General features: G+C 42.8%; 1 protein-coding gene across 1 annotated transcript; it reads right to left on the bottom strand.

The window, feature by feature from the left end:
- Positions 1–358: 358 nt before the first annotated feature.
- On the bottom strand, positions 359–27,210 carry LOC122431780 (tripartite motif-containing protein 54-like). The gene is made up of 6 exons (XM_043453259.1): positions 26,816–27,210; positions 23,468–23,475; positions 22,450–22,673; positions 19,049–19,207; positions 16,938–17,108; positions 359–1,006 (listed from the first exon to the last, which is right to left on the bottom strand). Exons 1-6 carry the CDS (start codon positions 27,208–27,210, stop codon positions 359–361), a joined length of 1,605 nt encoding a protein of 534 aa, XP_043309194.1.
- Positions 27,211–27,798: the final 588 nt, after the last annotated feature.

Genomic DNA, 27,798 nt, shown 5'->3' with positions numbered 1-27,798 from the left:
TACTATCTGAGGCTCAATTGAGCTAAAAGTGCGCACTAAGTCATCGGAACACAAAGCTGTTCTGTTCAGTTGTGCCAAGAACTCACCTCCTGCACCACCCACTCCGACTGCCAAGCCAGCAGCCCCCGTGATTCAAACCCTCCTATGTAAGCTTCAAGCAAGTCATTTTTAAAGCAGATTTCCATTAAAAAAAGAAAAAAGAAAAAAAGGCTTTGGATGATCAACACAAGACCAAAATCAAAAGAGAAACCACAATGTAGAATTTTTTAATTTTCTTTTTAAGAAGCAAAGTCTAGCAACTTTCAAGTTACAGACAAAATGATAAAAGTTGTTGACATTTTGAGACCAAAATAATACCTTACACGGTTGATTCTCTAGACCCAATCTCACTTCCTTGTACTGAGGACATGCTAGTGGAGAAAGGAGAGTAAGCATGAGATGGGTTCCTAGGAAGCTCTGCCTCTTGATTTGGTTTTGGCACTGAGCCCGACACTGCCTTGCACAAAGTATCCTCAAGCATTTGTTGCGACAGACGGCCCTGCATGGCACAGCCTGCCTGCCAGGCCTCTTGGAGCCCAGCCATGCTGGCCGGCACTTGGTCAGTTTCAGGCGGGGTAAAGGCAGTGATGTCTATTCCTCTAATGAGCTCTTCAAAATAGCGCCTGATGGAAATAGTGTCCTTGGTGGGGACTGGGGGGGACACGCTGCCCTCCAAGAGTCTCTCCATCTCCCCCTTGAGCCTTTTATACTCGCGGAGAAATTGCACTGCGTTAGCATGATGCTGCAGGAGCATCTTCATCTGCTGGTAAAGCTTTAGGGGGGCTTCAAGTTCCCGGGCAACCAGCTGTAACTTCTCCAGCTTGGAGCAGTGCTCACTCTCCAGTTGCTTTTTCAAGGTGGCAATCCGACGTCTGATGCCACTGAGCAGGCTGTCTCCAATGGCATCGATCATGGCGAGTGTGTCAGCGGCGCTGGTAGAGAGTTCTCTGATGAGCTTCTTCATGTCCTGTGGAGGCAGCAGGAACATTTCTTAGGAAAGACCTTTAGCATTCAGGCGTGGGCACCTGGTTGATGGCATTGCCTCTTCTCCTCCACTGAACCAAGAACTCCTTAGGGGTGGTGCCCACTGCTAGCTGCTAGCCTACTACCCTTTTTTCAACTCTTTCCTACCAAAGAACCCTGATTCTTCCAGCCAGTGATGTGTGGGCAGCTAAAAATACTTACATTCATTTCCTGCTTTCCTTGTAGTTCGGGGTGACCAGGCGTGCAACAGAAGCAGAAGTCTGAGTTATTGGGTGTGGCTTCTGGGAAAGCTGCCTAAAAGTAGACAGATGCTTCTGGGACAAGTCTTGATCCTTCCCCTTTCTCCTGCCAGGACCTGGGGTCAGTGCCCCCATGGAGCAGGCTCCTGGTAACCTCGTGCTGACAGGAGCACACACAGCAAAGCTGAGAGAAGAGGGTGGAGCATCATGGGGCCACTAAGTTGGCATTCTTGACTTCCTACCTATGGGCATTTCATTAAATTAAAAAAAAAATAGTATCTCTAATTTTTTAAAAAAGCTACAGCTTGTGAATTTCTACTACAGTCAAATGTACACCCTTACTAAAAGAATACCCAAATGGAAGTAGTTACCTGAATATTTGGAAGGGAATGAAATCACAAAGCATCCATTGTGATTTTGCTAGAAAAAGTCAAGGTCTCTTACTCTGGACTCTCCATGATCTACAGGGCCCTTTCCCTGTCTGGTCGGCCTGTCCTGCAGCTCATGCTGTCAACCTCAGCTCTGCATCACCTCTGCGATCAGGTCTTCCCTCAGGGGAGAAAGCGTGTAGGGGAAACACACAGAGGCACTCGGATGGTGAGGTCAGGCAGACCCTAGGTGTACCTGTGGCTCTTACATCTGAATAGTCCTGCATCTTGGATTCCTGCCTTGAGAAAAGGAGATCATGGGTGCAGAAGAGAACTAAATGAGATGATGGATATATAGTGCCTAACACCAGACCAGCATGTAGTAGGCACTTAACCAATTCATCTTCCATAGGATGAAGAGATTCTTCCATTCTATTGATATATGCTTCCATAGGTCTCATATATGTCACCGTGGCTCACAATAGTACAATATAAAACAACGTGCTAACATTACACACAAGGTTTGAAATAATGTGACTCTCCACCAGCTGAAGATTCATCAAGAATCACCATTTCCAAAATCATATTTTTTTGTGTGAATTGAATTTTTTATTAGAAAAAATGCCATATTTTATAGATCACCATTTATGAGAATCCTACCAAAACACTACAACAAACTGGCGTTGAAGAGAAACAGCACAATGACAGAAAACTCAAAATACTATACCTTTGAGGAGCCTGCAACCAGGCTAATTGAAAATCAACACACAACTCCCACCATACCACACACAAATATGAACAGGTTATATAAGTAAGCCAAGATTTAGAAAACACAGTGGAAGAGGAGGAACACACCCACACATGTATCTGTGTGCATGTTTTCCTTAAAAACATGTAACAGGGTTTCCTTCATTTTACTCAACTCAAAGATATTCTTTGATCTAAAATTATTCCATGTCTAACATTATACAAAAGAAATATCATAAAGCAAAAGTTTACATTTTCCTGGGAGCTGTCCTTTGCAAGTAAGAAAATGTTACTTGACCAAAATCATATTTTTAAATTACCAATTTAGCTGGTAAATCCCATGGACAGAGGAGCCTGGCAGACTACAGACCATGGGGTCACAAAGAGTTGCACACAACTGAGCAACTTCACTTAGCTCACTTAGTTTAGGTTAGCTTAGCTTAGCTTAATTTAACTGGTAAGTAGATTTGCCTACAATCCTTTTTCATCATGAATTGCTTGCCTAGTGTGTGTTTAGATGTGTTGTTTGGCCCATTAGACTAGTCTTGAGGGCAGCAAAAACAGGCATAAGAAGTATACAATATAATCTCATGGTACTGGCAAGTGCTCTGAGGAAAGAAGACAAGGAAGATAGGGCAGGAGCAGGGGCAGTGGCAGAGGGTTGAGGGAGAAGGTGGCTCTCGATTCGGGGTGGTTTGCAAATACATCTTGGAGAAACTGACTTCTGAGGAGAGGACTGAATGATGGTCAAGCAACGGGCACTTCCGAGGGAAAGATTTTCCAGGCAGAAAGGCTGGAGATGGCTCCACGGATGTGTGAGGAGCAGCTGGAAGACTAGCTAGGCTGAGAAATGGAGCCCTACTCTGAGTGGAGGTGGAGAGGCAAGTGGGGACAGGCAATGGATTTATTCATAGTTTGATGGACCCATCGCTAGTTGGGAATTTTGAACAAAAGAATGGCATAATCTAAAACACTGAAGGATCATTTTAGCTACTAGTGGAAACAGAGTGAGCATGAGGAGACCATGTGGGAACCACTGGAGTGTCCAGACCAGTAGTGATGAGAGAGGGCATGAGAGATGGGAGAGGTAGGCGATTTGGGGAAGTGGCATGGATTGTGGGTATGGGAGTAGACCTTGGGACAGATATCTGGGTTGGAGATAAAGCTGTGTGGTCATCAGCAATAGGGATTTTGAAAGCTGAGTGACCAGTGATGGGGAGAGATTGTTTACAGAGGGCTGAGCTGAGCTGTAGGGCACCCCCAGATTTATAGATCTGACAGAGTGGAGGAACATTGAGCAAGAGTGGCTGGATTAGTGTCACAAATTGGGGAAACCAGGAAAGGCTGGGGTCCCAGAGGTCAATTTACTCCACTCCAAAAAGTGTTACTGGCCATGGGAATGAGTGCTTTCTGAGATGCTGGCTCAGGCAAGAGAGGAAGAAGTGAATAAAGAGCAGGTCAGTGATTTCATTTGTATCCTTCACCCACTTGGGTCTTTTAAAATTTTAAATATTTCTTTGTATTTTCTTTGAGTTTTTATTATTAATTTGGTTGTTCTTTAGCTCCCAAAAAATCTTATATTTCTGTAACATAGAGGGAATATTAAAATGCTACAAATTGTGGATTGATTTACTCCTGTCAAGAGATCTATTTTCTGATAGATAAATGTAAAATGATGTGCTTTCTGATAACTATTTTACCCTTTCTTTAGAGAACAGAGTCACAAATACCAAATAAATAAATAACAGATTTCTATACCTTATTCATTAGCTTGAATGAATCATTTGAATTTGTCTTTATAAAAAGGAAAAGGTGATGAGTAAAGAAAAAATTTTTTAATATTTATTTGTTTATTTGGCTGCTCTGTGTTTTAGTTGCTGCATGCAGTATCTTCAGTTGTAGCATGCAGGATCTAGTTCCTTGATCAAGGATAAAACCCTGGGCCACCTGCATTGGGAGTTTGGAGTCTTAGCTACTGGACCATCAGAGAAGTTCTGAGTAAAATTATTTTTTAAAGGGACAGCAAGTCCCACAAAGTTCACAAAAGAACAAGCTAGCTTCTTTCTCCCAACCCTGAATCTCATTTAAAATACACTTAGCTTCTCCAATCCATGGAGAGGTGGTTTTCTCAAGTGAGCACAGAAGTGAGATCAGGAAGGCAGCAGAGCCTTCCCCCATCAGCTTTTATGATGGGGTCATCTCTCAAAACTATTTGAGTTTGTTCTTCACCATTGAACTTCAGCAAAACATGATCCTATTCCTTTAACAGAATCTGGATACTAGTGACTGACGTATCTGTTAGTCAAACCAAAGCATTTGTGAGCAACAGGAGCATAAATTCATTTTGAAGAGACTTTGACCTGTTCACCATTGGACACCTGGTGTCTAGCACCCAAATGGCACCCAAGAGATATGAAGCCACAATGAATGAATGAGGATACTGTATACTTTCTCTACCAATAATGTTATATGCTTATTAGCATCCAATAAACCCAAATTTTCAAAATATCCTTTAAGTTCTTAAAATAGCTTTATTGGGTATAATTGACATGGCAAAATTATACAATTTGATAACTTTTGAAATGTATTTAATGTTTTGAAGTCATCACTACAATCAAGATAGTGAATTTGTCCATCACCCCCAAAAGCTTCCTTTTGTCCCTTTATAATTTTCTCTTTCCCACCCCTCCTCAACCTCCTCTACTCAAACAATTATTGATTTTTTTCTGTAAATGTATGTTAGTTTGCATTTTCTAGAATTTTATATAAATGGAATCATACCTTTTTGGGTCTGGTTTCTTTCAGACATGAATTTTCAGATTCATTCATGGGTTATTGTAGGTATCAATTTTTCATCCTTTCACCTGTTTGGATCATTTTCAGTTTTTGTCTATTACAACTATAGGTGCTGTGAACACTTGAGTACAAGTCTTTGTATGCATATATTAGGTTGATGAAAAACTAATTACAGTTTCATGTGAAATGCTGGGCTGGATGAAGCACAAGCTGGAATCAAGATTGTTGGGAGAAATATCAATAACCTCAGATACACAGATGATACCACCCTAATGGCAGAAAGAGAAAAGGAATTAAAGAGCCTCTGGATGAAGGCTCTTTAAGGCTGATAAAATAAACAATAAGTAATGTCATTAGCAAAAAAACATAAAGTGAGAGATCTGCTTTCAGTTCAGTTCATTTCAGTTGCTCAGTTGTGTCTGACTCTTTGCAACCCATGGACTGCAGATGCTAAGCTTCCCTGTCCATCACCAACACCTGGTGCTTACTCAAACTCATATCCATTGAGTTGGGGATGCCATCCAACCATCTCATCCTCTGTCATCCCCTTCTCCTCCTGCCTTCAATCTTTCCCAGCATCAGGTCTTTTCCAATGAGTTGGCTCTTCGCATCAGGTGGCCAAAGTATTGGAGCTTCAGCTTCAGCATCAGTCCTTCCAATGAACATTCAGGACTGATGTCCTTCAGGACTGGTTGGTTTGATCTCCTTGCAGTCCAAGGGACTCTCAAGAGTCTTCTCCAACACCACAGTTCAAAAGCATCAATTCTTCGGTGCTCAGCTTTCTTTATACTCCAACTCTCACATCCATACATGACCACTGGAAAAACTATAGCTTTGACAAGATGGACCTTTGTTGGCAAAGTAATGTCTCTGCTTTTTAATATGCTATCTAGGTTGGTCATAGCTTTTCTTCCAAGGAACAAGCGTCATTTAATTTCATGGCTGCAGTCACCATCTGCAGTGATTTTGGAGCCCCCCAAAATAAAGTCAGTCACTGTTCCCATTGTTTCCCCATCTATTTGCCACTAACTGATGAGACCAGATGCCATGATCTTAGTTTTCTGAATGTTGAGCTTTAAGCCAACTTTTTCACTCTCCTCTTTCACTTTCATCAAGAGGCTCTTTAGTTCTTCTTCACTTTCTGCCATAAGGGTGGTGTCATCTGCGTATCTGAGGTTATTGATATTTCTCCCAAAAATCTTGATTCCAGCTTGTGCTTCATTCACCCCAGCATTTCTCATGATGTGTTCTGCATATAAGTTAAATAAGCACAATAACAATATACAGCCTTGATGTACTCTTTTCCTGATTTGGAACCAGTCTGTTGGTCCATGTCCAGTTCTAACTGTTGCTTCTTGACCTGCATACAGATTTCTCAGGAGGCAGGTCAGGTGGTCGTCTGGTATTCCCATTGCTTTAAGACTTTTCCAGTTTGTTGTGATCCACACAGTCAAAGGCTTTGGCATAGTCAATAAAGCAGAAATAGATGTTTTTCTGGTATTCTCTTGTTTTTTCAGTGATCCAGTGGATGTTGGCAATTTGATCTCTGGTTCCTCTGCCTTTTCTAAATCCAGCTTGAACATCTGGAAGTTCATGGTTCACATATTGCTGAAGCCTGGCTTGGAGAATTTTGAGCATTACTTTGCTAGCATGTGAGATGAGTGCAATTGTGCAGTAGTTTGAGCATTCTTTGGCATTGCCTTTCTTTGGGATTGGAATGAAAACTGACCTTTTCTAGTCCTGTGGCCACTGCTGAGTTTTTCGAATGTGCTGGCACATTGAGTGCAGCACTTTCACAGCATCATCTTTTAGGATTTGAAATAGCTCAACTCGAATTCCATCACCTCCACTAGCTTTGTGTGTAGTGATGCTTCCTAAAGCCCACTTGACTTCACACTCTAAGGTGTCTGGCTCTAGGTGAGTGATCACACCACTGTGGTTATCTGGGTCACGAAGATCTTTTTTGCATAGTTCTTCTGTGTATTCTTGTCACCTCTTCTTAATATCTTCTGCTTCTGTTAGGTCCATACCATTTCTGTGTTTTATTGTGCCCATCTTTGCATGAAATGTTCCCTTGATATCTCTAATTTTCTTGAAGCGATCCCTAGTCTTTCCCATTCTATTGTTTTCTTCTATTTCTTTCCATTGATTACTGAAGAATCAAATGGGTATATCTTTCATTTTCTCCTTTGCCTTTACCTTCTCTTGTTTTCTCGGCTATTTGTAAGGCCTCCTCAAACAACCATTTTGCCTTTTTGCATTTCTTTTTCTTGGGGATGGTCTTGATCACTGCCTCCTGTACAATATCACGAACCTCCATCCATAGTTCTTCAAGCACTGTGTCTATCAGATCTAATCCCTTGAATCTATTTGTCACTTCCACTGTATAATCGTAAGGGATTTGATTTAGGTCTGCATTAAAATGATGTATGAAATAACCACATTTACTTAAGAAAGTATTCCAATATCAAATAGCAAATTTCAACAATGCAAAGCTGAAATTACTTTAATATATTTTCTTTTCTCTTGGGTTTTGAAACTTAGAAGTGGAAGAGCTGAACCAGTTATTTAATTTTTAAAAAAATTACCAAATTGATTTCCAAAATGTTTGTGGTATTTTGCATTCCTAGCAGCAGTGTATAAGAGTTCCTTACCAAGAGTTCCCCTACATCCACACAAACACTTCGTTTGGTCTATCATTTCTCATAGGTGTGTAACTGTATCTCATTGTGGTTTTCATTTGCATTTCCCTAATAACCAAGAATCTTTTCATACACTGTTTGCCATCTGCATAGGTCATTTGGTGAAAAGTCTATGCAAATATTTTGCCTATTTTAATTGATTTGCTTGTTTTCTTTTCTTTTCTTTTTTTGGCCACACTCTGAGGCATGCAGGATCTTAATTCCCTGACTAGGGATCGAACCTGTGCTCCCTGTATTGGGAACGTGGAGTCTTAACCCCTGGACTGCCAGGGAAGTCCCCAAGCTGTTTGTTTTCTTATTGCTGAGTTTTGAGAGCTTTTTATATATTCTTTATCTTTTATCAGATAAATTTTTACAAATATATTTTTCTCCTATGTTTTCTTCTACACATTGTGTGGTTGTAGTTGTTATATATAGGTCTACTGTCTATGTAGGATTAATTTTTGCATATAGTGTGAAGGATGGATGAAGTTTTGTTTTTCTTTTCCTTCCTTTTCTTTCTTTCTTTGTTGTTATTGCTGTATACAAATTTTCAATTATTCCAGTACCATTTGTTGAAGAGGCTAGTCCTTCTCCACTGCATTGATTTTGCAATTTTGTCAAAACTCAGGTTCTATATATGTACAGATTTGTTTCTGGATACTTTATTTTGTTCCACTGTTTTATTTGTCTGTCTTTATGCCAATACCATACTCTTTTGATTACCAGAGTTTTAGATTAATTGTTGAATTCAGGTAGAGTTAACCCTGCAACTTTATTTCAAATTGTTTTGGTTACTCTATAACCTTTGCTTTTCCACATGAACTTTAGAATCACCCAGTCATTTAAAAAAAAAAGTATGCTGGGATGTTAATTGTGATTGCATGAAATCTGGTGAAGTATTTGGGTAGAACTGACATCTCAATAACATTGAGTTTTGCTATGCATGAAGAGTATATATTCCTCCATTTGTTTACAATAGATCCTCTTAATTTCTCTCAGCAATAGTTACATCATGTTGCTTCTTCCTTTCCTATCTGAATACTTTTATTTTTCTTGCCTAGTTGTACTGGTTAGAACTCCAGTACAATGTTAAATTGCAGTGATGAGACTAACATCATTGTCTTATTTCTGATCTTGTTGGGGGGTGAATATTCAGTGTTTCAAGATTAAGCATGATGTTAGTTGCAGGTTTTTACAGATGCCTTTTATTATTTCCTATGTTGTGGTATAATGGGAAATATGTGGCCTTTGTCCCTGGTTCCTGATACAGAGCTCCTAAAATTCTTGGAATTTCCTGAGTGATAGGTATAGATTTTGTTATTCATAATAAGCCCTTTTCAAAAATATATGAGATTACTAATCAGGTGACTCTTGGTGGGTCCCTAGATAGCTTCAGGATGGATCCTGGTTGCCAGAAAGACCAAACATGACTAGAGAGTTGGAACTTTCAGCCCTACCTTCAGTCTCTGGGTTTTAGCCCTACCCTCAAACTCCGGGTTTCAGCCCTGCTCTCAACTCGGGGTATAAAACTCTGAGGAGAGTAGAGGAATTAGAGATTGAGTTCAATCACCAATGGCCAATGATTTGATCAGTCATGCCCTACATAATTGGGGAAGGAAATGGCAACCCACTCCAGTATCCTTGCCTGGAGAACTCCATGGACAGAGGAGCCTGGTGGGCTGCTGTCCATGGGGTCGCACAGAGTCGGACACAACTGAAGCGACTTAGCATGCAATGCATGCATTGGAGAAGGAAATGGCAACCCACTCCAGCATTCTTGCCTGGAGAATTCTGTGGACAGAGGAGCCTGGTGGGCTGCTGTCTATGGGGTCGCACAGAGTCAGACACGACTGAAGCGACTTAGCAGCAGCTGCAGCCTTACATAATGGAGTCTCCACAAAAACTGCTTTAGATGGGGTTCAGGGAGCTTCCAGTGAACACATTGATATGCTGGGAGAACAGGACACACGAAATCATGCAAGCTACCCCTCTAACTACCCCACAGCGCTTACCTTGCCCTGTGTATCTTTTCTGTTTAGCTGTTGCTGAGTTATATCCTTATAATAAAGAGGTAGAAGCAGTAAAGTGCTTTCCTGAGGTCTGTGAATCATTTCATGAATCATCAACCTGAAGAGGCTGTTGTAGGAAACCCAAGTTTATAGCCAGTTAGTCAGAAGTACAGGTGGCAACTTCAGACTTGTGACTGGAGTCTGAAGTGAGGGCAGTCTTATAGGATAGCCCTTAGCTTGTGAGGTCTGTATTAACTACAGATGGTTAGTGTCAGAACTGAATTAAGTTTTTGGACAATCAGTTTGGCCTCTGAGAACCAGAGAATCTGAGATGTTACTAGATTGCTTAGTTTTATCAAATTATTATTGAATTCTTTCAAAGAAGTTTTCTGTCTACTGAAATCATATGATTTTTCTTTTGTTATTATAGTGAATTACGTTGATTGTGTTTTGAATGTTAGTACTGTATTCTGGAGATAAAGCCCCTTCTGCTTGTAATGTGTTAGACCTCTCATATATTTTTGGATATGATCTACAAAATTTTTAAATGAATTATTACATCAGTGTTCATAAAAGATATTGGTTGTAATTTTCTTTGCCTGGTTCTGACTTTAGGATAACCCTGGTCCTATAGAAAGAGTTGGGACAAATTCCCATTTCTTTAATTTTCTGGAAATTTGTGTGTATTTGTTATTGCTTCTTCCTTAAATGTTTGGTTGGAATCATCAACAAACCTATATGGGCTTGGAGTTTTTACTGCAAGAAAGTTTTTAACTACAAATTTAACTTCTTATAGACAAATGGCTATTCTTATAACATTTCTTCTGGGAGAATTTTGATCATTTGTGTCTTTCACGGAATTTAATCTAAATTGTCAAATTTATTGCCATAAAATTGTTTGCAGTTGTCCCTTATTATCTGTTGGAGCCACTCCTCAGAAACCTGAAGAGTGATGATGTCACCACACAAAGATGTGATGAAAAGGGCTATTACATAATGAAGCTTTCTGGAGGAGAGCAGGACAGCTTCCAGCCAGGTCTGAAAATAGCCTTAGAGAGCAGAGAAAGCAGATTGGTTTGGAATTTTTATGGTGGTTATGAGCTGTGGAAGGTTCCCACAGCTAAGCTGGGCTTATGTGGTTTGAAATCCTGCAGGTGCCAAAGAAGGAAGCCCTTAGGTTTGCTTATCAGCGTTTCCAGATGTCAATCAGAAGGGGAAGAGGGAAAAGGAAGGCTTTAAAAGCTGTGGGCAGTTTAACATTAAACACAGAGTTTGACTATTGTTATTTTAAATACCTATAGAATTTGTAGTGATGTTACCTCTCTCATTCCTGGTTTTGGCATACAGTGTTCTCTCCTCTCACCGTCTCTATTTCCTTGAGTAGTCTGGCTAGAAGTTTAATTCTGTTGATCTTCTCGAAGAACTAGTTTTTGGTTTTATTTATTTTCTCATAGTTTTTGGTTTTCTAGCTCATTTTTTTCTGCTCTGTCTTTATTATTTCTTTTATGCTACTTACTTGGATTACTTCACTCTTTCTTTTTGCACTTTCCTAAGGTGGGAGCTGAGATCAGTAATACCAAGTCTTATTATTTTCTAATTTAAACTTCCCACTATGGGGTGCTTTAGTGGCATCCCATAATACTGATATGTTTTGCTTTCATTATTATCCAGTGCAAAATACCTTAATCTCCATTTTGGTTTTTCTTTGACCTATGAGTTAATCAATACATGTTATTTAATTTCCAAATAATAGATTTTCCAAAGATCTTTATGTTATTCCTTTCTAATTTAATTCTGTTGTGGTCAGAGAAACCCAACATTTGAAAAGCTAAGATCATGACATCCAGTCCCATCATTTCACAGCAAACAGAAGGGGGGAAAGTGGAAACAGTAACAGATTTTATTTTCTTGGGCTCCAAAATCACTGCAGACAGTGACTGCAGCCATGAAATTAAAACACTTGCTTCTTGGAAGGAAAGCTATGACAAAACTAGACAGCGTATTAAAAAACAGAGACAACTTTGCCATTGAAGGTCCATGTAGTCAAAGCTATGGTTTTTCCAGTAGTCATGTACAGATGTGAGAATTGAACCATAAAAAAGGCTAAATGCCAAAGAACTGATGCTTTTGAATTCTCCAGTGGTGCTGGAGAAGACTCTTGAGAGTCTCTTTGATAGCAAGGAGATCAAACCAATCAATCCTAAAGGAAATCCACCCTGAATATTAATTGGAAGGACTAATGCTGAAGCTGAAGCTCCAGTACTTTAGCCACCTGATGAGAAGAGCCGATTTGTTAAAAAAGACCCTGATTATGGTAAAGATAGAAGGCAGAAGGAGAAGAGGGTGACAGAGAATGAGATGGTTGGATAGCATCACTGACTCAAAAGACATGAGTTTGAGCAGACTCTAGGAGATGGTGAAGAACTAACTGGGAAGTCTGGTGCACTGCAGTCTGTGAGGTTGCAAAGAGGTGGGCGTGACTTAGCAACTGAACAGAGAACATACTTTGTATAATTTGAGTTTTTAAAAACGTTAAAAAAATAATTTTATTGATTTATTTATTGGCTGTACAGACTTTTCTCTAGTTGCAGTGAGTGGTGGCTAATATTGGTTGCAGTGCCCGGGTTTCTTATTGCAGTGGCTTCTCTTGTTGCAGAGTACAGGCTCTAGGGCATGCGGGCTTCAGTAGTTTCAGCTTGAGGGCTCAGGGGTTGCGGTTTCCAGACTCTAGAACACAGGTTCAATAGCTGTGGCACACAGGCATAGTTGCTCCATGGCGTGTGGGACCCTCCCGGACCAGAGATTGAACCCATGTCTCCTGTACTGGCAGGAGGATCCTTTACCATTGAGCCAACAGGAAAGCCCTAAATCCTTTTACATTTGTTGATACTTGTTTTATGGTCTATCTTGGTGAGTTGTGTGAACTTGAGAATGTGTTCTGCTGTTGTTGGGGGGAATGTTCCATAAATGTTAGGCCTGATTAACAACATTATTCAAGCTATATATTTGCAGAATTCCTGCATACCTGTTCTATCAGTTATCAAGAAAATGATATTGAAAATTATGGATTAGTCTATTTCTCCTGGTAGTTTTATCAGTTTTTCCTTTATATATTTTGAAGATTCCTTATTAGATGCATAAACATTTCAGACTGTTTTTATTCTCTTGATTAACTGATCCAGTTACCAAAATGAAATTACCTTCTTTCTCCTTGGTATTAATAATATTATTTGGCCTGAAATCTTCTTGCCTGATGTTAATAGAGCCACTCTGGCTTCTTTTGACTCTTGTTAGCATGACATGTCTCTTTCCACTCTTTCACTTTGAACCTATTTGTGTCTTCATATAAAGCATATCTGAGTTGGGTCTTGATTTTTTTTTCACTCTGATGAAAGCCTTTTTAATTGGAGTGTTTAGACCATTTTCAGTTGATGTGATTATTGATATGGCTAGATTTGAGTTTTATCATCTTGCTATTTGCTTCTATTTGCCCAATCTGGTTTTTGTTCCCTTCCTCCTCTCTTTCTACCTTCTTTAGGATTAATTGTGTATCTTTTACAATCCTATTTTATCTCCATTGCTGGCTTATTAGCAATAACTCTTTATTAATTTTAGTGGTTGCTTGAGGGTTTATGGAGTTCCCTGGTGGCTCAAATGGTAAAGAATCTGCCTGCCAGTGCAGGAGACCTAGGTTTGATTCCTGGGTCGGAAAGATCCCCTGGAGAAGGGAATGGCTATCCACTCCAGTCCTCTTGCCTGGGAAATCCCATAGAGGAGCCTGGCACACTTAGTCCACGGGGTTGCAAAGAATCAAACACAACTGAGGGACTTTCGCTTTCTTGAGGGCTTATAGAGCACATCTTTAACTTATCACAGTCTACCTTCATCTCACTCCACATATAGTATAAAACCCTTATCGTGCTGTACTTCCACGATGTCTCTCCTAATCTCATGCTATTATTGTCATGCACTTTTCTTTTACATGTAATGAACGTCACATTATGTTGTTATTTAAAAACAGTGAGGTATGTTTTGAAAGACTTAAATAATATGAAAACAATCTTAAATAGTTATGGTTTTCGTTGCCATTTCTGGTGTCCTTTATTCCTTTTAGATTCAGATTTTCCTTCTGCCTGAAGGACTTTCTATAACATTTCTTATAGTGTGAATCTGCTGGTTATGAATTCTTTCAGCTTTTGCATGTCAGAAAGTGTTTTTATTTTGTTTTCATATTTGAAAGATATTTTAGCTAGATATAGAATTCTAGGTTGACATTTTAAAACTCATATTTTAAAGATTTTTCTCCACTTTCTTCATACTTGGATTGTTTCCAACAAGAAAGTGGATGTCATCCTTATTTTTATTCTTCTGTGTGAAATGTGTGTGTGTGTTTTCCCCTTTGGCTGCTGTTAATATTTTCTCTTTATCACTGGCTTCAGCAGTTTGACTATGATGTACTTTGGTATAGTTTTAGCCATATTTATTTTTTTAGGTGTTTGTCAAATTTCTTGGATGTGGGTTTTTTTTTTAATAGTTTTCATCAAGTTTGGTAAATATTTGAACATTATTTTTTAAAATATTTTTCCTGTCCTTCCCCTACCCTGTCATTTCCTTCAGGGACTTCAATTACTCAAATATTGGGACACGAAGCTGTTCCCCCTCTAAGTAATTCTGTTTTTAAAAAAATTCTCACCCCTCTCTGGGTTTCATTTTGAGTAATTTCTATTGCTATGTCTTCAATTTCATAAGGCTTTTCTTCTCAGTGACTAATCTGCTATTAATCCCACTTAGTGTATTTTTCATGACATTGTGGTTCTCATCTCCAGAAATTTTATTTGAATCTTTTTTATATCTTCTTTGTCTCTAACTTTTTGAAATATGGACTACAATTACAATAATTATAATTATAAATATAATTTAGCAACTGAAAAAACCAACAAATTATTATTTTCATTATGGGTCATATTTTCCTGCTTCTTTGCTTGCCTGGTAATCTTTGATGTCATACATTGTGATTTTTTTACCTTGTTTGATGTTGTATATTTTTACATTCCTATGAATCTTAATATTTTAAGAGGATGCAGTTAAGTTACTTGGAAAAAATGATCTTTCAGTGCTTGCTTCCCTGGTGGCTCAGATGGTAAAGAATCTGCCTGCCAGTGCAGGAGACCTGGGTTTGATCCCTGAGTTGGGAAGATCACCTGGAGAAGGGAATAACTACCCACTCCAGTGGTCTTGCCTGGATAATCCCATGGGCAGAGGAGCCTACAGTCCCCGGGGTTGTGAAGAATCGGACACGACTGAGTGACTAACACTTTCACTTTCACTTCATTAATTGTAGGTGAGTCTGGAGCCATGCTCATTCTGGGACTAAGACTTCCTGAGGACTCACTTCAGTGTCTCATGATTTACAAGTTTTTCCAGTCTTGTTAGTGGGAACAGGCTTTGTTCTGATTCTGTTTGAGCTCCAAGCACTGCCCTCAATCTTTTCCTGTGGAGCCTTCCACAGCACGAGGGAATTTCCTCACAGACAAGAGCTGAGCTCTGTTGAACACTCCCAGGAGACTCTGCAGATCTCTGGTTTGTCTCTCTGGACTCTGTCCTATGCACCTGAAATACCTTGACCCCCCCAGAGGCTCAGTTCCATTTCCTAAACTCAAAGAATCTGCCAGGCTTTGCTTGGGTTCCCTCTTTCTGCCCTTTCAAGCTCTCTCAAGGAGGTAAATTGTGGCAACTGTAGAGCTAATCTTGTGTATATCCTGTCTCTCAGAGATTAGTATCTTTTATTGCCTGAGGTCCAGTGTCTTGAAAACTGTTGTTCCATATATTTTTGTTTATTTTGTTTTATTTTTCTAGAAGGGAGAATAAATTCAGACTTTGTTACTCTATGTGGGTCAGATGAGGAAATAATGAAATCCAATTTTAACCAATATTTAGTATTTAGAAGAAGATCTATAAAAGTCAGCCATGATAGACAGAGATATTCTGGCCCAATCCCCCTTTCCAGAGAGGACTTGCTGCCTGTCGAGGTATGACCAGCCTCCAGGTGTCAGATCCTTTGGGATTGCTGTGCCCTTCCCACATCAGCCTACATTTGGAGGCTGAGCAAAAGGACCTACAGTCACCTGCCCATTGCAGCTCAACATAGGGTACTCTGATGGGCAAAGCTGGATCAGGCATTGCTTGTCAGTCCTGTGGTGTAGTTTGCCTTCTCCTCTGTTTCATCTACCTCCTCCTACTCTTACAGAGGGCAGTCTTGGATATTTTGTACCCCAAACTCTGTCTCAGCTTCTGCTTCCAGAGACACAACCTGTGATACCAAATGTTAGGTGGCTAGTGTGGCCCAGTCCCCAGCAGCCTCTGCCTTGGCCATTCTACAGATGTCCCTTCTCTACAAAAGCTAAAGTTTAGAATTTGTTTCTCAAAGACTATCTAGTCTTCAGTCTGTGTGTGTATGTGTGTGTGTGTGACTTAGAAAAGTTTGTTCTCTTGACAAATGTATCCAGAGATTAATTCCTAATATCTAAGTTTCGGTGGGGCGGGGGGAGTCATAAAATAAGGAAAATAAACCATAGAAGCTAGGATGCATCTTACTTAGTCATCTTAAAAGAGTAAAGTGAAGTGGAAAGTCACTCAGTCATGTCTGACTCTTTGCGACCCCATGGACTGTACTGTTCATGGACTTCTCCAGGCCCAAATACTGTATGGATAGCCATTCCCTTCTCCAGGGGATCTTCCCAACCCAGAGATGGAACCCAGGTCTCTCACACTGTAGGCGGATTCTTTACCAGCTGAGCCACCAGGGAAGCCCAAAAGAGTCAAATGGCCATTAAATGATCATTTTGGAATCCCTTTAAGCAAACAGAATTCAACCATTTCTCAACATGCACATTTCAAAACTTGACGTATTTCAGAACACACTTAAGGAGACTCACTCTCTAGAGAATTTCTCCCTCTTATTTAAATACTGCTTTTATCAATGTAGTGTCCTCAAGAGAACAGCAATCGTTTGAATGGAAGCCAAACATTGCCCTGCTGTTGGAGAAAAGACATGAGCCATATGAGTCATACCTGCACTGCCTGTGCCGTGCTCTCAGATTTCTTCAGCACCAGCTGAATATCCGTAGCAAAGTTCACTTTCCTCTCTGCATAGGCATCAGAAATCTTGGCTACTGGGTGAGACTTGTGGTCCCCAAAGAGCTTGCATATTCCACATATTGGTTCTTCATCACTTAGGCACATCTGATTGACAAAAGAAAAGTCAGTGACCCTTATTGCCCTTCTTGTTCCAGTCCTACACACTCAGAACCTTTAGTAACCTCAGGCTACTGACATTCTGAATGTGTTCTTAAGCAGATATCAAAAATCAATTGCACAGGAGGCTTGATGTATGGAAGACAGAGGTAGGGGTAGTACTAGGATGCTTGAATGGTAACTTAGTCAGCACATACCACACTTGGTATTTCTTGGACTCCTCATAATGACCCTTTGATTTGGATAGTATTGTGTCCATTTTACAGGCGAGAAAGCTGGTAAGTCTCCAAGCTGCTAAATGATTTGCCCAAGGACACACTGCCATGAAGGGATAGAACTGGGCTTAGAAGCAAAGTCATTTCCACTTGGCCAAGCCAAAGGCTTTTATAAAGATTAAATATGATGCATGGAACATGTTTGGTATGCAATCTGGCACTCAGCAGACATTATACACATAGTAGCTACTGATAATATCATAAGGACCTCAATAAAGGTGACCCTGCTACAGGCTCAAGATAAACTGGCCTATTTTAGATGAAATGGATTGAGTAGGACCCTCACTGTCCTACTGGCCCCTTCACTTGGCTAATGGGAGCCTTGGAATGAAACCTTACAAATGAAATGAAAACTCACTAGTGAAAAATTGGAATCTCAGAAAGGGAGGTTACTGCTGAGGGTGAGACAGAACCACTGAGAATTTGTGATAAATGAAACTGATTTTTAAAGGCAGAATTCAACAAGAATGCCAAATCACATTGTATTCTCTTGAGTCCTCTTAGTGGCCTGAGCTAGCCTGCCCCAAACCTGCCATTTATGTCCTTGCACGAGGAGGGGTGGCTGGAAGAAGCAGAGCAGAAGCTGGTGGAGCTCAGAACAGCCCAGGAAACTGGCTGAGGGTGGCAACTCCCAAAGAAACCCTGCCCTCTGAGGACAGACCCTTGATATTCTGCCCTAAAGTTCTGGGGGCCCTGGAGCTATGAAGCCTTCTCTCAGAGCTACATCTATGCTTTAGGAGTTGTCTGCAGAGCTTCAAACTAGAGCCAATTTATAAAGTCTCAGGAAAACTTTTGACCTTCTCCAAGGAAATCAGTAACTTAGTTCATCCCTGACCATCATCAAAGCAATCTAAACCTGGTGGTTTGTGCTGCATAGTCTGTGAAACATGGAAACAGCCTCATTCTGTCCCTCCAGGGTTGGTGGGGAAATCAAACAGGCTCAAGGTTGTGTATGGGCTTTGTCAACTATGAAGAATGAAAGCTAAAGTGGTGTTATGTCTGATTCATATCTGAGTTATATCGACATGGAGATCATCCTAAAGTTATTACCAAAAGGGTAGATTACCTGTGTCAAATTACCTGTGAAGATCTCTTAGCTGAGAAACATGGAATTAGAGTGGGACACATGGTTTTATTTAAATCACACTGTAGACATGTGTGTATAAACATGTAACATGTACAGCATCATAGAGAGTACAGTAAAGAGTTCATATGGCATTTTGTATCAAAAACTCATGCTTAAGATTAAACATCAGAGTCATACACAGCTCTCCAAATGGCATATGGCCAAAAGGAGGAACGGCAGATTCCTGGTCCCATCTTACCCTATCCTCTCTCTCTGCGTGATCATGGGTAGCTAAATTCTTATAGATCTGACTGTCATGCAACTTCTTTGTAACTATGTGAGCCTGTCTATCTGTGGTCCCTTAAATCTTGCTGCAGTTTACCTGACTGAATACCACACACACACACACCAAACCCTGGGCTCCATCACTAAGGATGAAGGTAGCCTTGGTATGTGCATTTGTCTGGAAAGTAATCCTCTACTACACTCCTGAGCAAATATCTGATTTCAACAATAGGTTGCTGAGTAATTTGACAGATTGGGTAGCTAAGCAAGAATAAGATAAAATTAAAAGTGTGGTTGAATACCAGATTCACACTTTCTCCATGCTTTTCACATGTCTGAGCAAGTTGATTTTGCTCCTTGGTGCGAAGCGTCTCAAGTTCTTCCTTAAACTTCTCCAGTATGTTTTCAGCCAGGATGTTCCTCTGCAAGCCGTCTGTTCCCCTTCCCCTCAAATAAATGACCTAAAACACAGAGCCGGCATGAGCTTGTGGCAAATTCCCATCATCAACTGTGACATTGTCATGGGGAAGGATGAGACACCGCCCTTACTGCACATAAACACCAGTGAGCGGGAAGTCAGCCCAGGCCACCCCTCCAGGCTTTCAAAAGGAAATGACTGTGAAGACTCCTCATCCCTGTAGAATATCTTCTTCTGCTCCAATGCACTCTCACCGGAGCAAGTACGTGCACTGTCTACAGAGACAATCACAGACTCCATCAGGTGGAGCAGGAACCTGCCTTCTTTGAATCTGTGAATCTTGGTTAGCACCTGCTCTGTCTTCTGGGGACACTCAGGCCAGTGGGAAGACAGACCTTCATGAAGGACTGTGTGGTTGGATGTATAGGGGAGCACAGAGAAGGAAGGACTAAATCTCCTTGGGGTGACAGAGGAGAGCGTGACTGGAGTCTCAAGAAGATGCCTAAATTAAACATTGAAGACCAAAGCAGATTAGCCACATCTTGTATTTACTGTGTCCTGATGTTCTGGCATCTGGGACTTGGGATGACCTTTCCCATTGGCTAGCCAGTTCCTAGAGACAGTAAAGGATTCACCTGGGGGCATGCATTTTACATGTAAACCAACAAATCTGCGGTCCACACCCCAACCACCTCCTTTATATTTGCTGTTCCCCTACCCGCTCCCCTAGCCATCCGGGGCCAGATACCAGACATCTAGAGGCAACCCCATGTCCCAGAGGCCACTGAAATTGTTCAAGCTGGCCAATCCTAAGCCTTCTCACTATACCTTACCTGTTTTCTTCCTGCAGAAACCCAAACAAAGGGCTTTCTTGTCCACATTTCCCCCATCCCCCTGTTTCCTGACCCACTCTGATTTCCGCATGCTGCCCACTGTGATGTGGTGTGGCCCCTCCTCTTGGGGTCTATGAGTTACAAGCTATTTTTCAATGGCAATCATCTCCTGATCTGTTCGTCTTGTCATACCCAAATAAGAACAAGGAAAAAAGAGCCAAGGCTACCTGCCACCCTGAGGTACCATCACAGTCCACTCATCTGTCAATAACCTTAAATTCCACTGTTTAATAAACTTTCATTAAGCACCTACCATGCTGGGAATGTGATAGTGAACAGGAAAATGCACTTGGCCCTACCCTCAGGGGTTTATATACTAGAGAGGGGGATAAATGCCAAACGACCAATGTGCTAGCTATATCCACTGATTTCCAACCAGACAATCTAAACCCTTCTTGGACCCAGTTGTCTCTTCTGCAAAACCAACCCACGGTAAAAGAAGTCTTAACAGTCTCTTGTGCGTGTGTGTGGGGGGGGGAAGCACATGGGGTGAAGGAAATGTTCTAGATGTTGGTCTAGGTGGGGCTTATGTGGAAATATACATATGTGCTTTATTGGGATAAAGTGTAGCCCAGATGTCCTCAATTTAACAACTAAACAACAACAACAAATACCTCAGATGTGAACATCACACACTTTACTGTGTGTATTTTATACCTCAAGGGAAAAAAGAGGTGGGTGAACTCAAACATCATGACTTGAATTTTCAGCCTCGGTTTCATTATCTGCAAACAGAAATCCCAGCCCATTCTCTTTATAAATGCTTAGATTCCCATTTGGGAATATGCATTAAAGGAATTACTATCATTATTGTTACAGTGAATTTTCAGTAACTTCTTTGAAAAGAAGTGCCTACTTAAGCTTGGGGTGGGGGTTCCATAAAGTGAACAGTCTTAAATTTAGAGATTATCTTGCCCATAATCCTGATATGGTAAATGTTAACATATTTTTTTTCCAGATTGTCCCTCTCTCTAGACCGAGGAGCTGGGCTGCTCAGCCCTCCTCAGCCAGCATACCATTTCCAAAGGGATTACACCCTGCTCAGAATTTCCCTGGTCCCTCTGGGAAGAGAAAAAAAATTAATCTTTAAAGGGACCAGTCCTGGGTTTAAACCCCAGGCTAGCCATCACTGCAAAACGAAAAGCATGAGTAAATCTAAGCATCTGGTGTTTTTGAACTGCTGCCCCCACAGCTCTATACACACACTCTCTCACACACAACCTCCTCACTGGCACCCTAGCCCCCGTATTCAGTTGATTACCATTAGAGAGCCAGCACCTGTCTCTCCAGTCGGCCCACCCTCTGTTCCTACTGACATAGAACCCTACATAACTTCCCTCTTCCTGCCATCCGTTCATTTTATATTTTCTTACTTCCTTCCACACATACCCAAGGGACCTGGAGAAACACCAATCACAGTACTTACATGCCACCTGGGGAGAGAAACACCCCACAAGTCATTGTCCAACAAGTTTCCATGAGAATACATACTGCAGATAACAGTACAGTTTCAACACCAGTGCTGTATGACCTTTTCCAGGTTAAACATTTCTCCTGGCCCCACTGCTTAGAGGACAGCATACAAAGAAAGCCGTTTGCGTGACATGTAAAACCTCCTTCAACATGCCCTGACCTGCCCTCCTAATGGATGCCCTAAGTGCCCTGGCAGCTCCCACGACCCCACACTGAAGCCTTCTTATTTACTAACCAACTCTAAGCAACCTGGCTGCAGGACCCCCTTTGGGCCCTCAGTATCTGCCATCCTCTCTTCATCTGCCCTGTAGTCTCTCCCCAGCTGTCAGCTCCTCTGCGATCTTCTGTGTCTCCACTGCAGGGCCTCTCACTGTACAGAGAGCCACTGGCTCCTCCAAGGGCGTGTCTTGTCATCTCTGTATCCCTGGGATCCTGGCACAGTGACAAGGCCCCTGGCAGGTGCTTGAAAATGTCCCCCTACCCCAACACATACTGAATAAGTGAAAGCTGGTATATTGTATCTCTTGGTGGTTCTGTTAGAACCTTCTAACATTAAACCACAGTGCATATCTTCCTGTAGCTCCTATCCTGGGTCCCACCATGTCTTCTAAGCCTGCTCCCCCCAAAATCCACTGATGTGCTTAGTCACTCAGTCATGTCCAACTTTTTGTGACCCCATGAACCATAGCCCACCAGGCTCCTCTGTTCATGGGGTTCTCCAGGCAAGAATGCTGGAGTGGATTGCCATTTTCTTCTCCAGAAATCTGCTGATAACCCTTCACAGATGTGAGTTCTGGCCAGACAGTCTTCAATTTGCAGGCCAAATAACCTTAGCTCTTTTATCGCAAAGATTCAAAGATGTGTCGACCAAAAAGAAGTCTGCTATGTCAGCAGCAGAAGGGCCCCAAGCCTCTCTTACTTTTCTGCACACTGGGCAGCAGATCTGTCCGTTGACGTGGGCACAGTTCTGGCTCACCAGGATCAGCTCCAGGCACCTTTTGCAGAAGTTGTGGGAGCAGGAGAGGAGCAGCACCGGGGGCGTAAACAGCTCCATGCACACCGGGCAGGACAGGACCGCACCCAGGGCCTCCATGGCGTCCTCAGCTGTCTGCCTCTCCCCGGCGGCCAGCCTCTGCCAGGCTTCTAGAACAGGCGTGGAATGTGGTCACAATAGACACAGCCGGGCTTTCCTCAGAGGATGGAAGGAGCAAGGGAAGCTCCTCCAGACACTCGGGGCCCCAGACGTATTAGCAGGGAGGTGGTAGACCATGCCCTGCCAGGGAAATCCAGCCCACAGCTTATTTTTGGAACAACTCACGAGCCACAAATATTTTTTACATTTTAAGGCATTGTAAAAAACAAAAAACAAATCAAAAAAGCAAGAATATGTAATGTGCTTAGTCACTCAGTTGTGTCCAACTCTGTGCGACCCCATGTACTGTAGCCTGCCAGGCTCCTCTGTCCATGGGGATTCTCCAGGTAAGAATACTGGCCCTTCCTCCAGGGGATTCTCCTAACCCAGATCAAACCCAGGGATCAAACCCAGGTCTACCGCATTGCAGGCAGATTTTTTACCTTCTGAGTCAAGAGAGAAGCCCAAGAATATGTCATAGAAGCCATGCTTGACCTACAAAGTCTTAAATATTTACTTTCCAGCTCTTTACTGAAAGAGTTTTCTGACTCTGCCTAATTTGGAAGATAAGCATAACTGGAATCCAGTCCACCTCATATGCATACTTTCAGCTTTAGGATTTGGTGGGATTGAGTGAGGAACAGGAAGCCTGCCTCTATCTAGCTCACAGTCTATGAGCTGGGTGATTATGAGCAGTGACTACTAGCCTGTCTCCTGTTTCTTCACCCACAATATGTGGAACTGGGTCCTCGCTAATCCCTACCAGCCCTGTAAATCCGTGCATCTAGTCTCTGGCTTTCCTAACCTCCACTCCTGTCACAAAGGGGGCAATTTTAGAGGTCTTACCTGGCCTGTGGGTTCTTTAGAAGATACACTAGTCTTAAAAAGAAGCATTGATTGGGCTCCCAGGCTGGACCAGGCAGTTGTCACATTGCATGAGTGCTCAGTAGCTCAGTTGTGTCTGACTCTGGGCGACCCCATGAACTGTAGCCCACCGGGCTGCTATGTTCATGGGATTCTCCAGGCAATAATACTGGAGTGGGTTGCCATGCCCTCCTCCAGGGGAATCTTCCTGACCCAGGGATTGAACTGTTATCTGTCATTTAATCTTCACAACTGGAAAAGGCTCAAGTCCTTAGCTTTCATCTGCATCATTGAAACTGAAGCCTGGAGAGGTCGAATAACCTGCCCGGGGCTTCAGTTCATGAAGGTGGCAGAGCTGGTGATATACACTTCTTTTGCTTCTGATGGGCTGTTGTTGCAGAGATAAGGTCCTCCTACAGATGTTCCCAGTGAGATATACAGTTTCCCTACACTCCTAGATGTGTTCATGAGACCAGGGAGAGCAGGGAGAAAGGAGTGAAGACCCACCACGTGTGCTCTCAGCATCCATTTAACAAATGCAGATTGAGGACTGAACAAGTCTGAGACACATGATGGGTCGTGTAGGGGCTTAACATGCTCATTATTCATGATGGTGACAGCCACTCTCCAGGCTCATTAGGACTGTGCTCTGCACATCCCACCCTGTTTACTTACCACATGGCTCCTGTGTAACTGAGTCTAATTCATGAACACAGACAAGGCAAATCCTTGCTCGTGGAGAGCTCGCAGTCCAAAGGAGATGACAGGTACAGGAGGAGAGGTGTGGATGTCCCAGGCGGCCCACTGGCCATTTCTTCTCTGTCTTCCAGGACAGTGGCCAGAAATATCAACTCTGTCCCATCAAACTATCTGACAGTGGGGGAAGGTCATGTCAGAAGCTTTTGGCCAATGAGACTTGCATTGAAGTCTGCTGAAAGGATTTGGGGGAAACTTTCTTGCTTTCCTGATGAAAGAGATTGATGCAAATTTCAGCACAGTTTCTTTCATCTGTCTGCCTTGTATGAAAATGTAGAACTTGGAGTTGCAGCAGCCACTTTGCAACCGTGAGGATCACAGATATGAAGCCCAGCATCAGTGATTAGCAGCACTGATGCTGGTACTCACCTCCCTCCAGCTCACTGTACACGAGTAAGCAAAGCCACTATGAAGTTGGTTTGCAATCCTAACTGATAAAGCAAAGCAGCAGGTATTACAAGCCATGGTGATAAGCTGGAAGCATTTTGAGAATACCATCTTACAACAGAAAGGACTGTGGACAGTGCAGCAGAGCTCGTTGCTTACTCTGCAGAGGCGTTGTCTTCTGTCTTGCTAACAGGTTCCCAGCTACACTCAAGACTCCAGAGTGTTTGTAGGGAAAGAGCAAATTAGCCAAGATGGCATATTCAGGCTCTCCCACCCCATATTTTGTAAATAATGACTGTGTAACTGCTGAGATCACTTATAGCACTACGCATGCCCTTCATGAAGGACTCACTTGGTCACAGTTTGTGTGTGGCACTCAGATATGTGAGCTCCACCTAGAAAGCACTTATTGCTGCCTCATGGCTGTGTCCGTTGGGTTAGCCACCAGAGGAGAAAATATAGAGTGCCTACTGCTACGGCTGCTGCATCAGTCAGTTGAGAATAAACGTGTCTGCAGTTCCTACAGCTTCTCGAGTTTTCTTCCAGCTTTCCCACTTGCACCTTATCTACCATGAGTTCAGCGAACACTGTGAATAGCGAGACAGTTAGCATCACGAACAGGATGAAGAACAATATGGTGCTCCATCCTGAGGTTTCCCTGACTGAGACAAGACCCCAAAAGCAATGTCATCTCCCTTCCCAGTCACTCAGATCTTTAGGCTAGCTTCATTACATGGCCCACTTCATTACATGGCCCACTTCTCTCCAATGAGACATTAGGGGGATTTTGCCGGAAAGTTACTGGGAAATTTTCCCACCATAATGAAAGGGGAAATATCCCACTCTTTTTTTTTTCTGGCCTTGAGTACAGTTGTGTGAAGACATGATCTTGGAGCTACAGCAGCCATCTATGATAGAGAGGTAAATCCCTGATGATCAGCAGAGACACTGACCCAGACTATTGATACTGACATCAGTGAGCTGGCTCTAGACTTCTTGTAGGTAAAGTGTAGACATCCTCAATGCTTAAATCCTATCGGCTGGGCAGGCTCACAAGCTCATTCTTGGCTTGTGCACAGACTTCCTGGAGCACTAGATGTTTGGCTTTTCATGTCCAAGCCTCTCAAAGGCTGCATGGTCAGTCAGGACTGGGAGCAGCAGGCTGGGCAGGTAAGCACTGGCCTCGGTCTACTCCCCCAGCCCTTGGCTATCTTGGGAACTGCCAGCAGGAAGCAAGCTTTTGTTCATTAAGCCATTGCTTTTTTGTTCATTTTTTATTGTGCTAAAATATACAAAACATAAAATTTACCTTTTTTAAACACTCCCCGCCTTTTTGTTTTTCACACTGCACAGCATATGTGATCTTAGTTCCCTGATCAGAGATGGAACCCATGCTCCTTACAGTGAAAGCTCAGAGCCCTAACCACTGGACAACTAGGGAATCTCCTTAGCCATGCTTAAGTGCACAATTAAGCAGCCTTAAGTGCATTCAAGCTGTTGAGTGACCATCACTGCCCTCCATTTCCAGAATTCTTCATCTTGCAAAACTAAACCTGACCCATTAAACAGTTCCCCCTCCTCCCCTCCCCAAGCTCTTGGCACCCCTTCCCCTACTCCTGGAACCACCTCTTACAGATGGAAAATGACAGAGAGGAGGTGAAGGCCACAAGTGGTTGGCCGGACGCAGGCAGGACAGCCTCCAGGGTCAAGCTCTGGTGGCCACAGGAGCTGGAGAGGGTAGGCACAGTACGGTGGTCCTCCTCCCTCCCAGGCAGGAGTGGGGTGGGAAGAATCCAGAAAGGGACTGGAGAGGCCAGAAGGTCCAGGGGAGACCAAGGAAAGACGGTGTCCAAGCTGCCTCTCAAGTTGGTGAGGGAGACCCAAAACCTCAGTCATCACCTGTGGCTTCAGGAGAGCAGGGAGTGGAAGCCAGATGGTTGGCTTCAGGAACCAGGAATGCAGGAGGGAGGGGTGTGCACAGCAAATCCACCCACACTGTGCATCTCCCAGGCACCCTGAGCTCTTCCCGCAAATGCTGGACTGAACAAAGTTGGACACCTTCCTCCCACCTTGTCCTCCCTCCCTGTCCCTATCGTGTTTCCACTTGAGAGTGGGGTTTTTCTGAGTTTCCATTTTTTCCACTTACCCTCTTCCTGTGGCAGAGTCTTCCCTGCCTGTGTCCACCTTGGACACCACCTCTGTGCCAGGCTCCTGCTGGGATGGGGGATCAGACTTTAATGAGAAGCCACCCCTGCCTCCCAGGATCTGGCAGTCAACAGCAGGTGGGTCAGGGAGGCAGCAGTCTGCATCCAGACTCTCGCTGTCACTTGGCCTGGGCCCCAGGAAGCCACACAGAGAAAGATTCCCCTTGGGTAGACCCAGGAGAACGGATGTCACCAAGGGAAGGGTGACAACATTGCCGGAGGGCTCAGGGTATGGGGGTCCTGGGACCCCTGAATCCTGAGTGGTGCAGGTGGTAGTTTGATGTCCAAAAGGCAAGGTCCCAGTGAGGCTGAGGGGGACGGGTGTGATGAGACACATCTTTAGAAAGCAAGGAAAGTATAGAGGGAAACCCAGTGACTGAAGCGGGGTTGGAGACCAAGGGATGGAGCTGAAAGAGAGTTAACCATGAATCTGTGGAAAAAGTGAAGGCTGGGCAGGAGAAGGGAGGAAGTTTAGGCAGAGGTGAAAGAACGAAGCCTCTGGAGGAAACAATTAAAATGAGCAGCGTCTTATAAAGTTGCTTACCACCTGGCCCAGCCATCCCTCTCCTAGTCTTTTTACCAAGAGAAACCAAAACCAAGTTTTGAAGAGAGAACCTACCCAAGCTCGTATATCATCATGTCCTTTATTCACAATTGGCAAGAACTAGAGCCAGCCCAAGTGTCCTCGGGGGAATGGATAAACACTCCACGGTTGTCCACAAAACAGAAACTCCTTCAGCTCAAAAATGAGCAAACGACAGATGGAAGCAGCATTGGTGAACGGCAAATGGATTTTGTGAAACTGAGAAAAGCCAGTCCTGCAAAGGCTGCATATTGTCTGACATTCTGGAAATGCAAAACCACAGGGACAGAAAGCAGATGACTGGGTGCAGGGCCGGGGGAGAGGGTTGCCAAGGGATATGAA

Source organism: Cervus canadensis, chromosome 30, assembly GCF_019320065.1.
Source record: "Cervus canadensis isolate Bull #8, Minnesota chromosome 30, ASM1932006v1, whole genome shotgun sequence".
NCBI lineage: Eukaryota > Metazoa > Chordata > Mammalia > Artiodactyla > Cervidae > Cervus > Cervus canadensis.
Note: the sequence above shows the minus strand (reverse complement) of the source record. Positions and strands in the feature narration are given on the sequence as shown.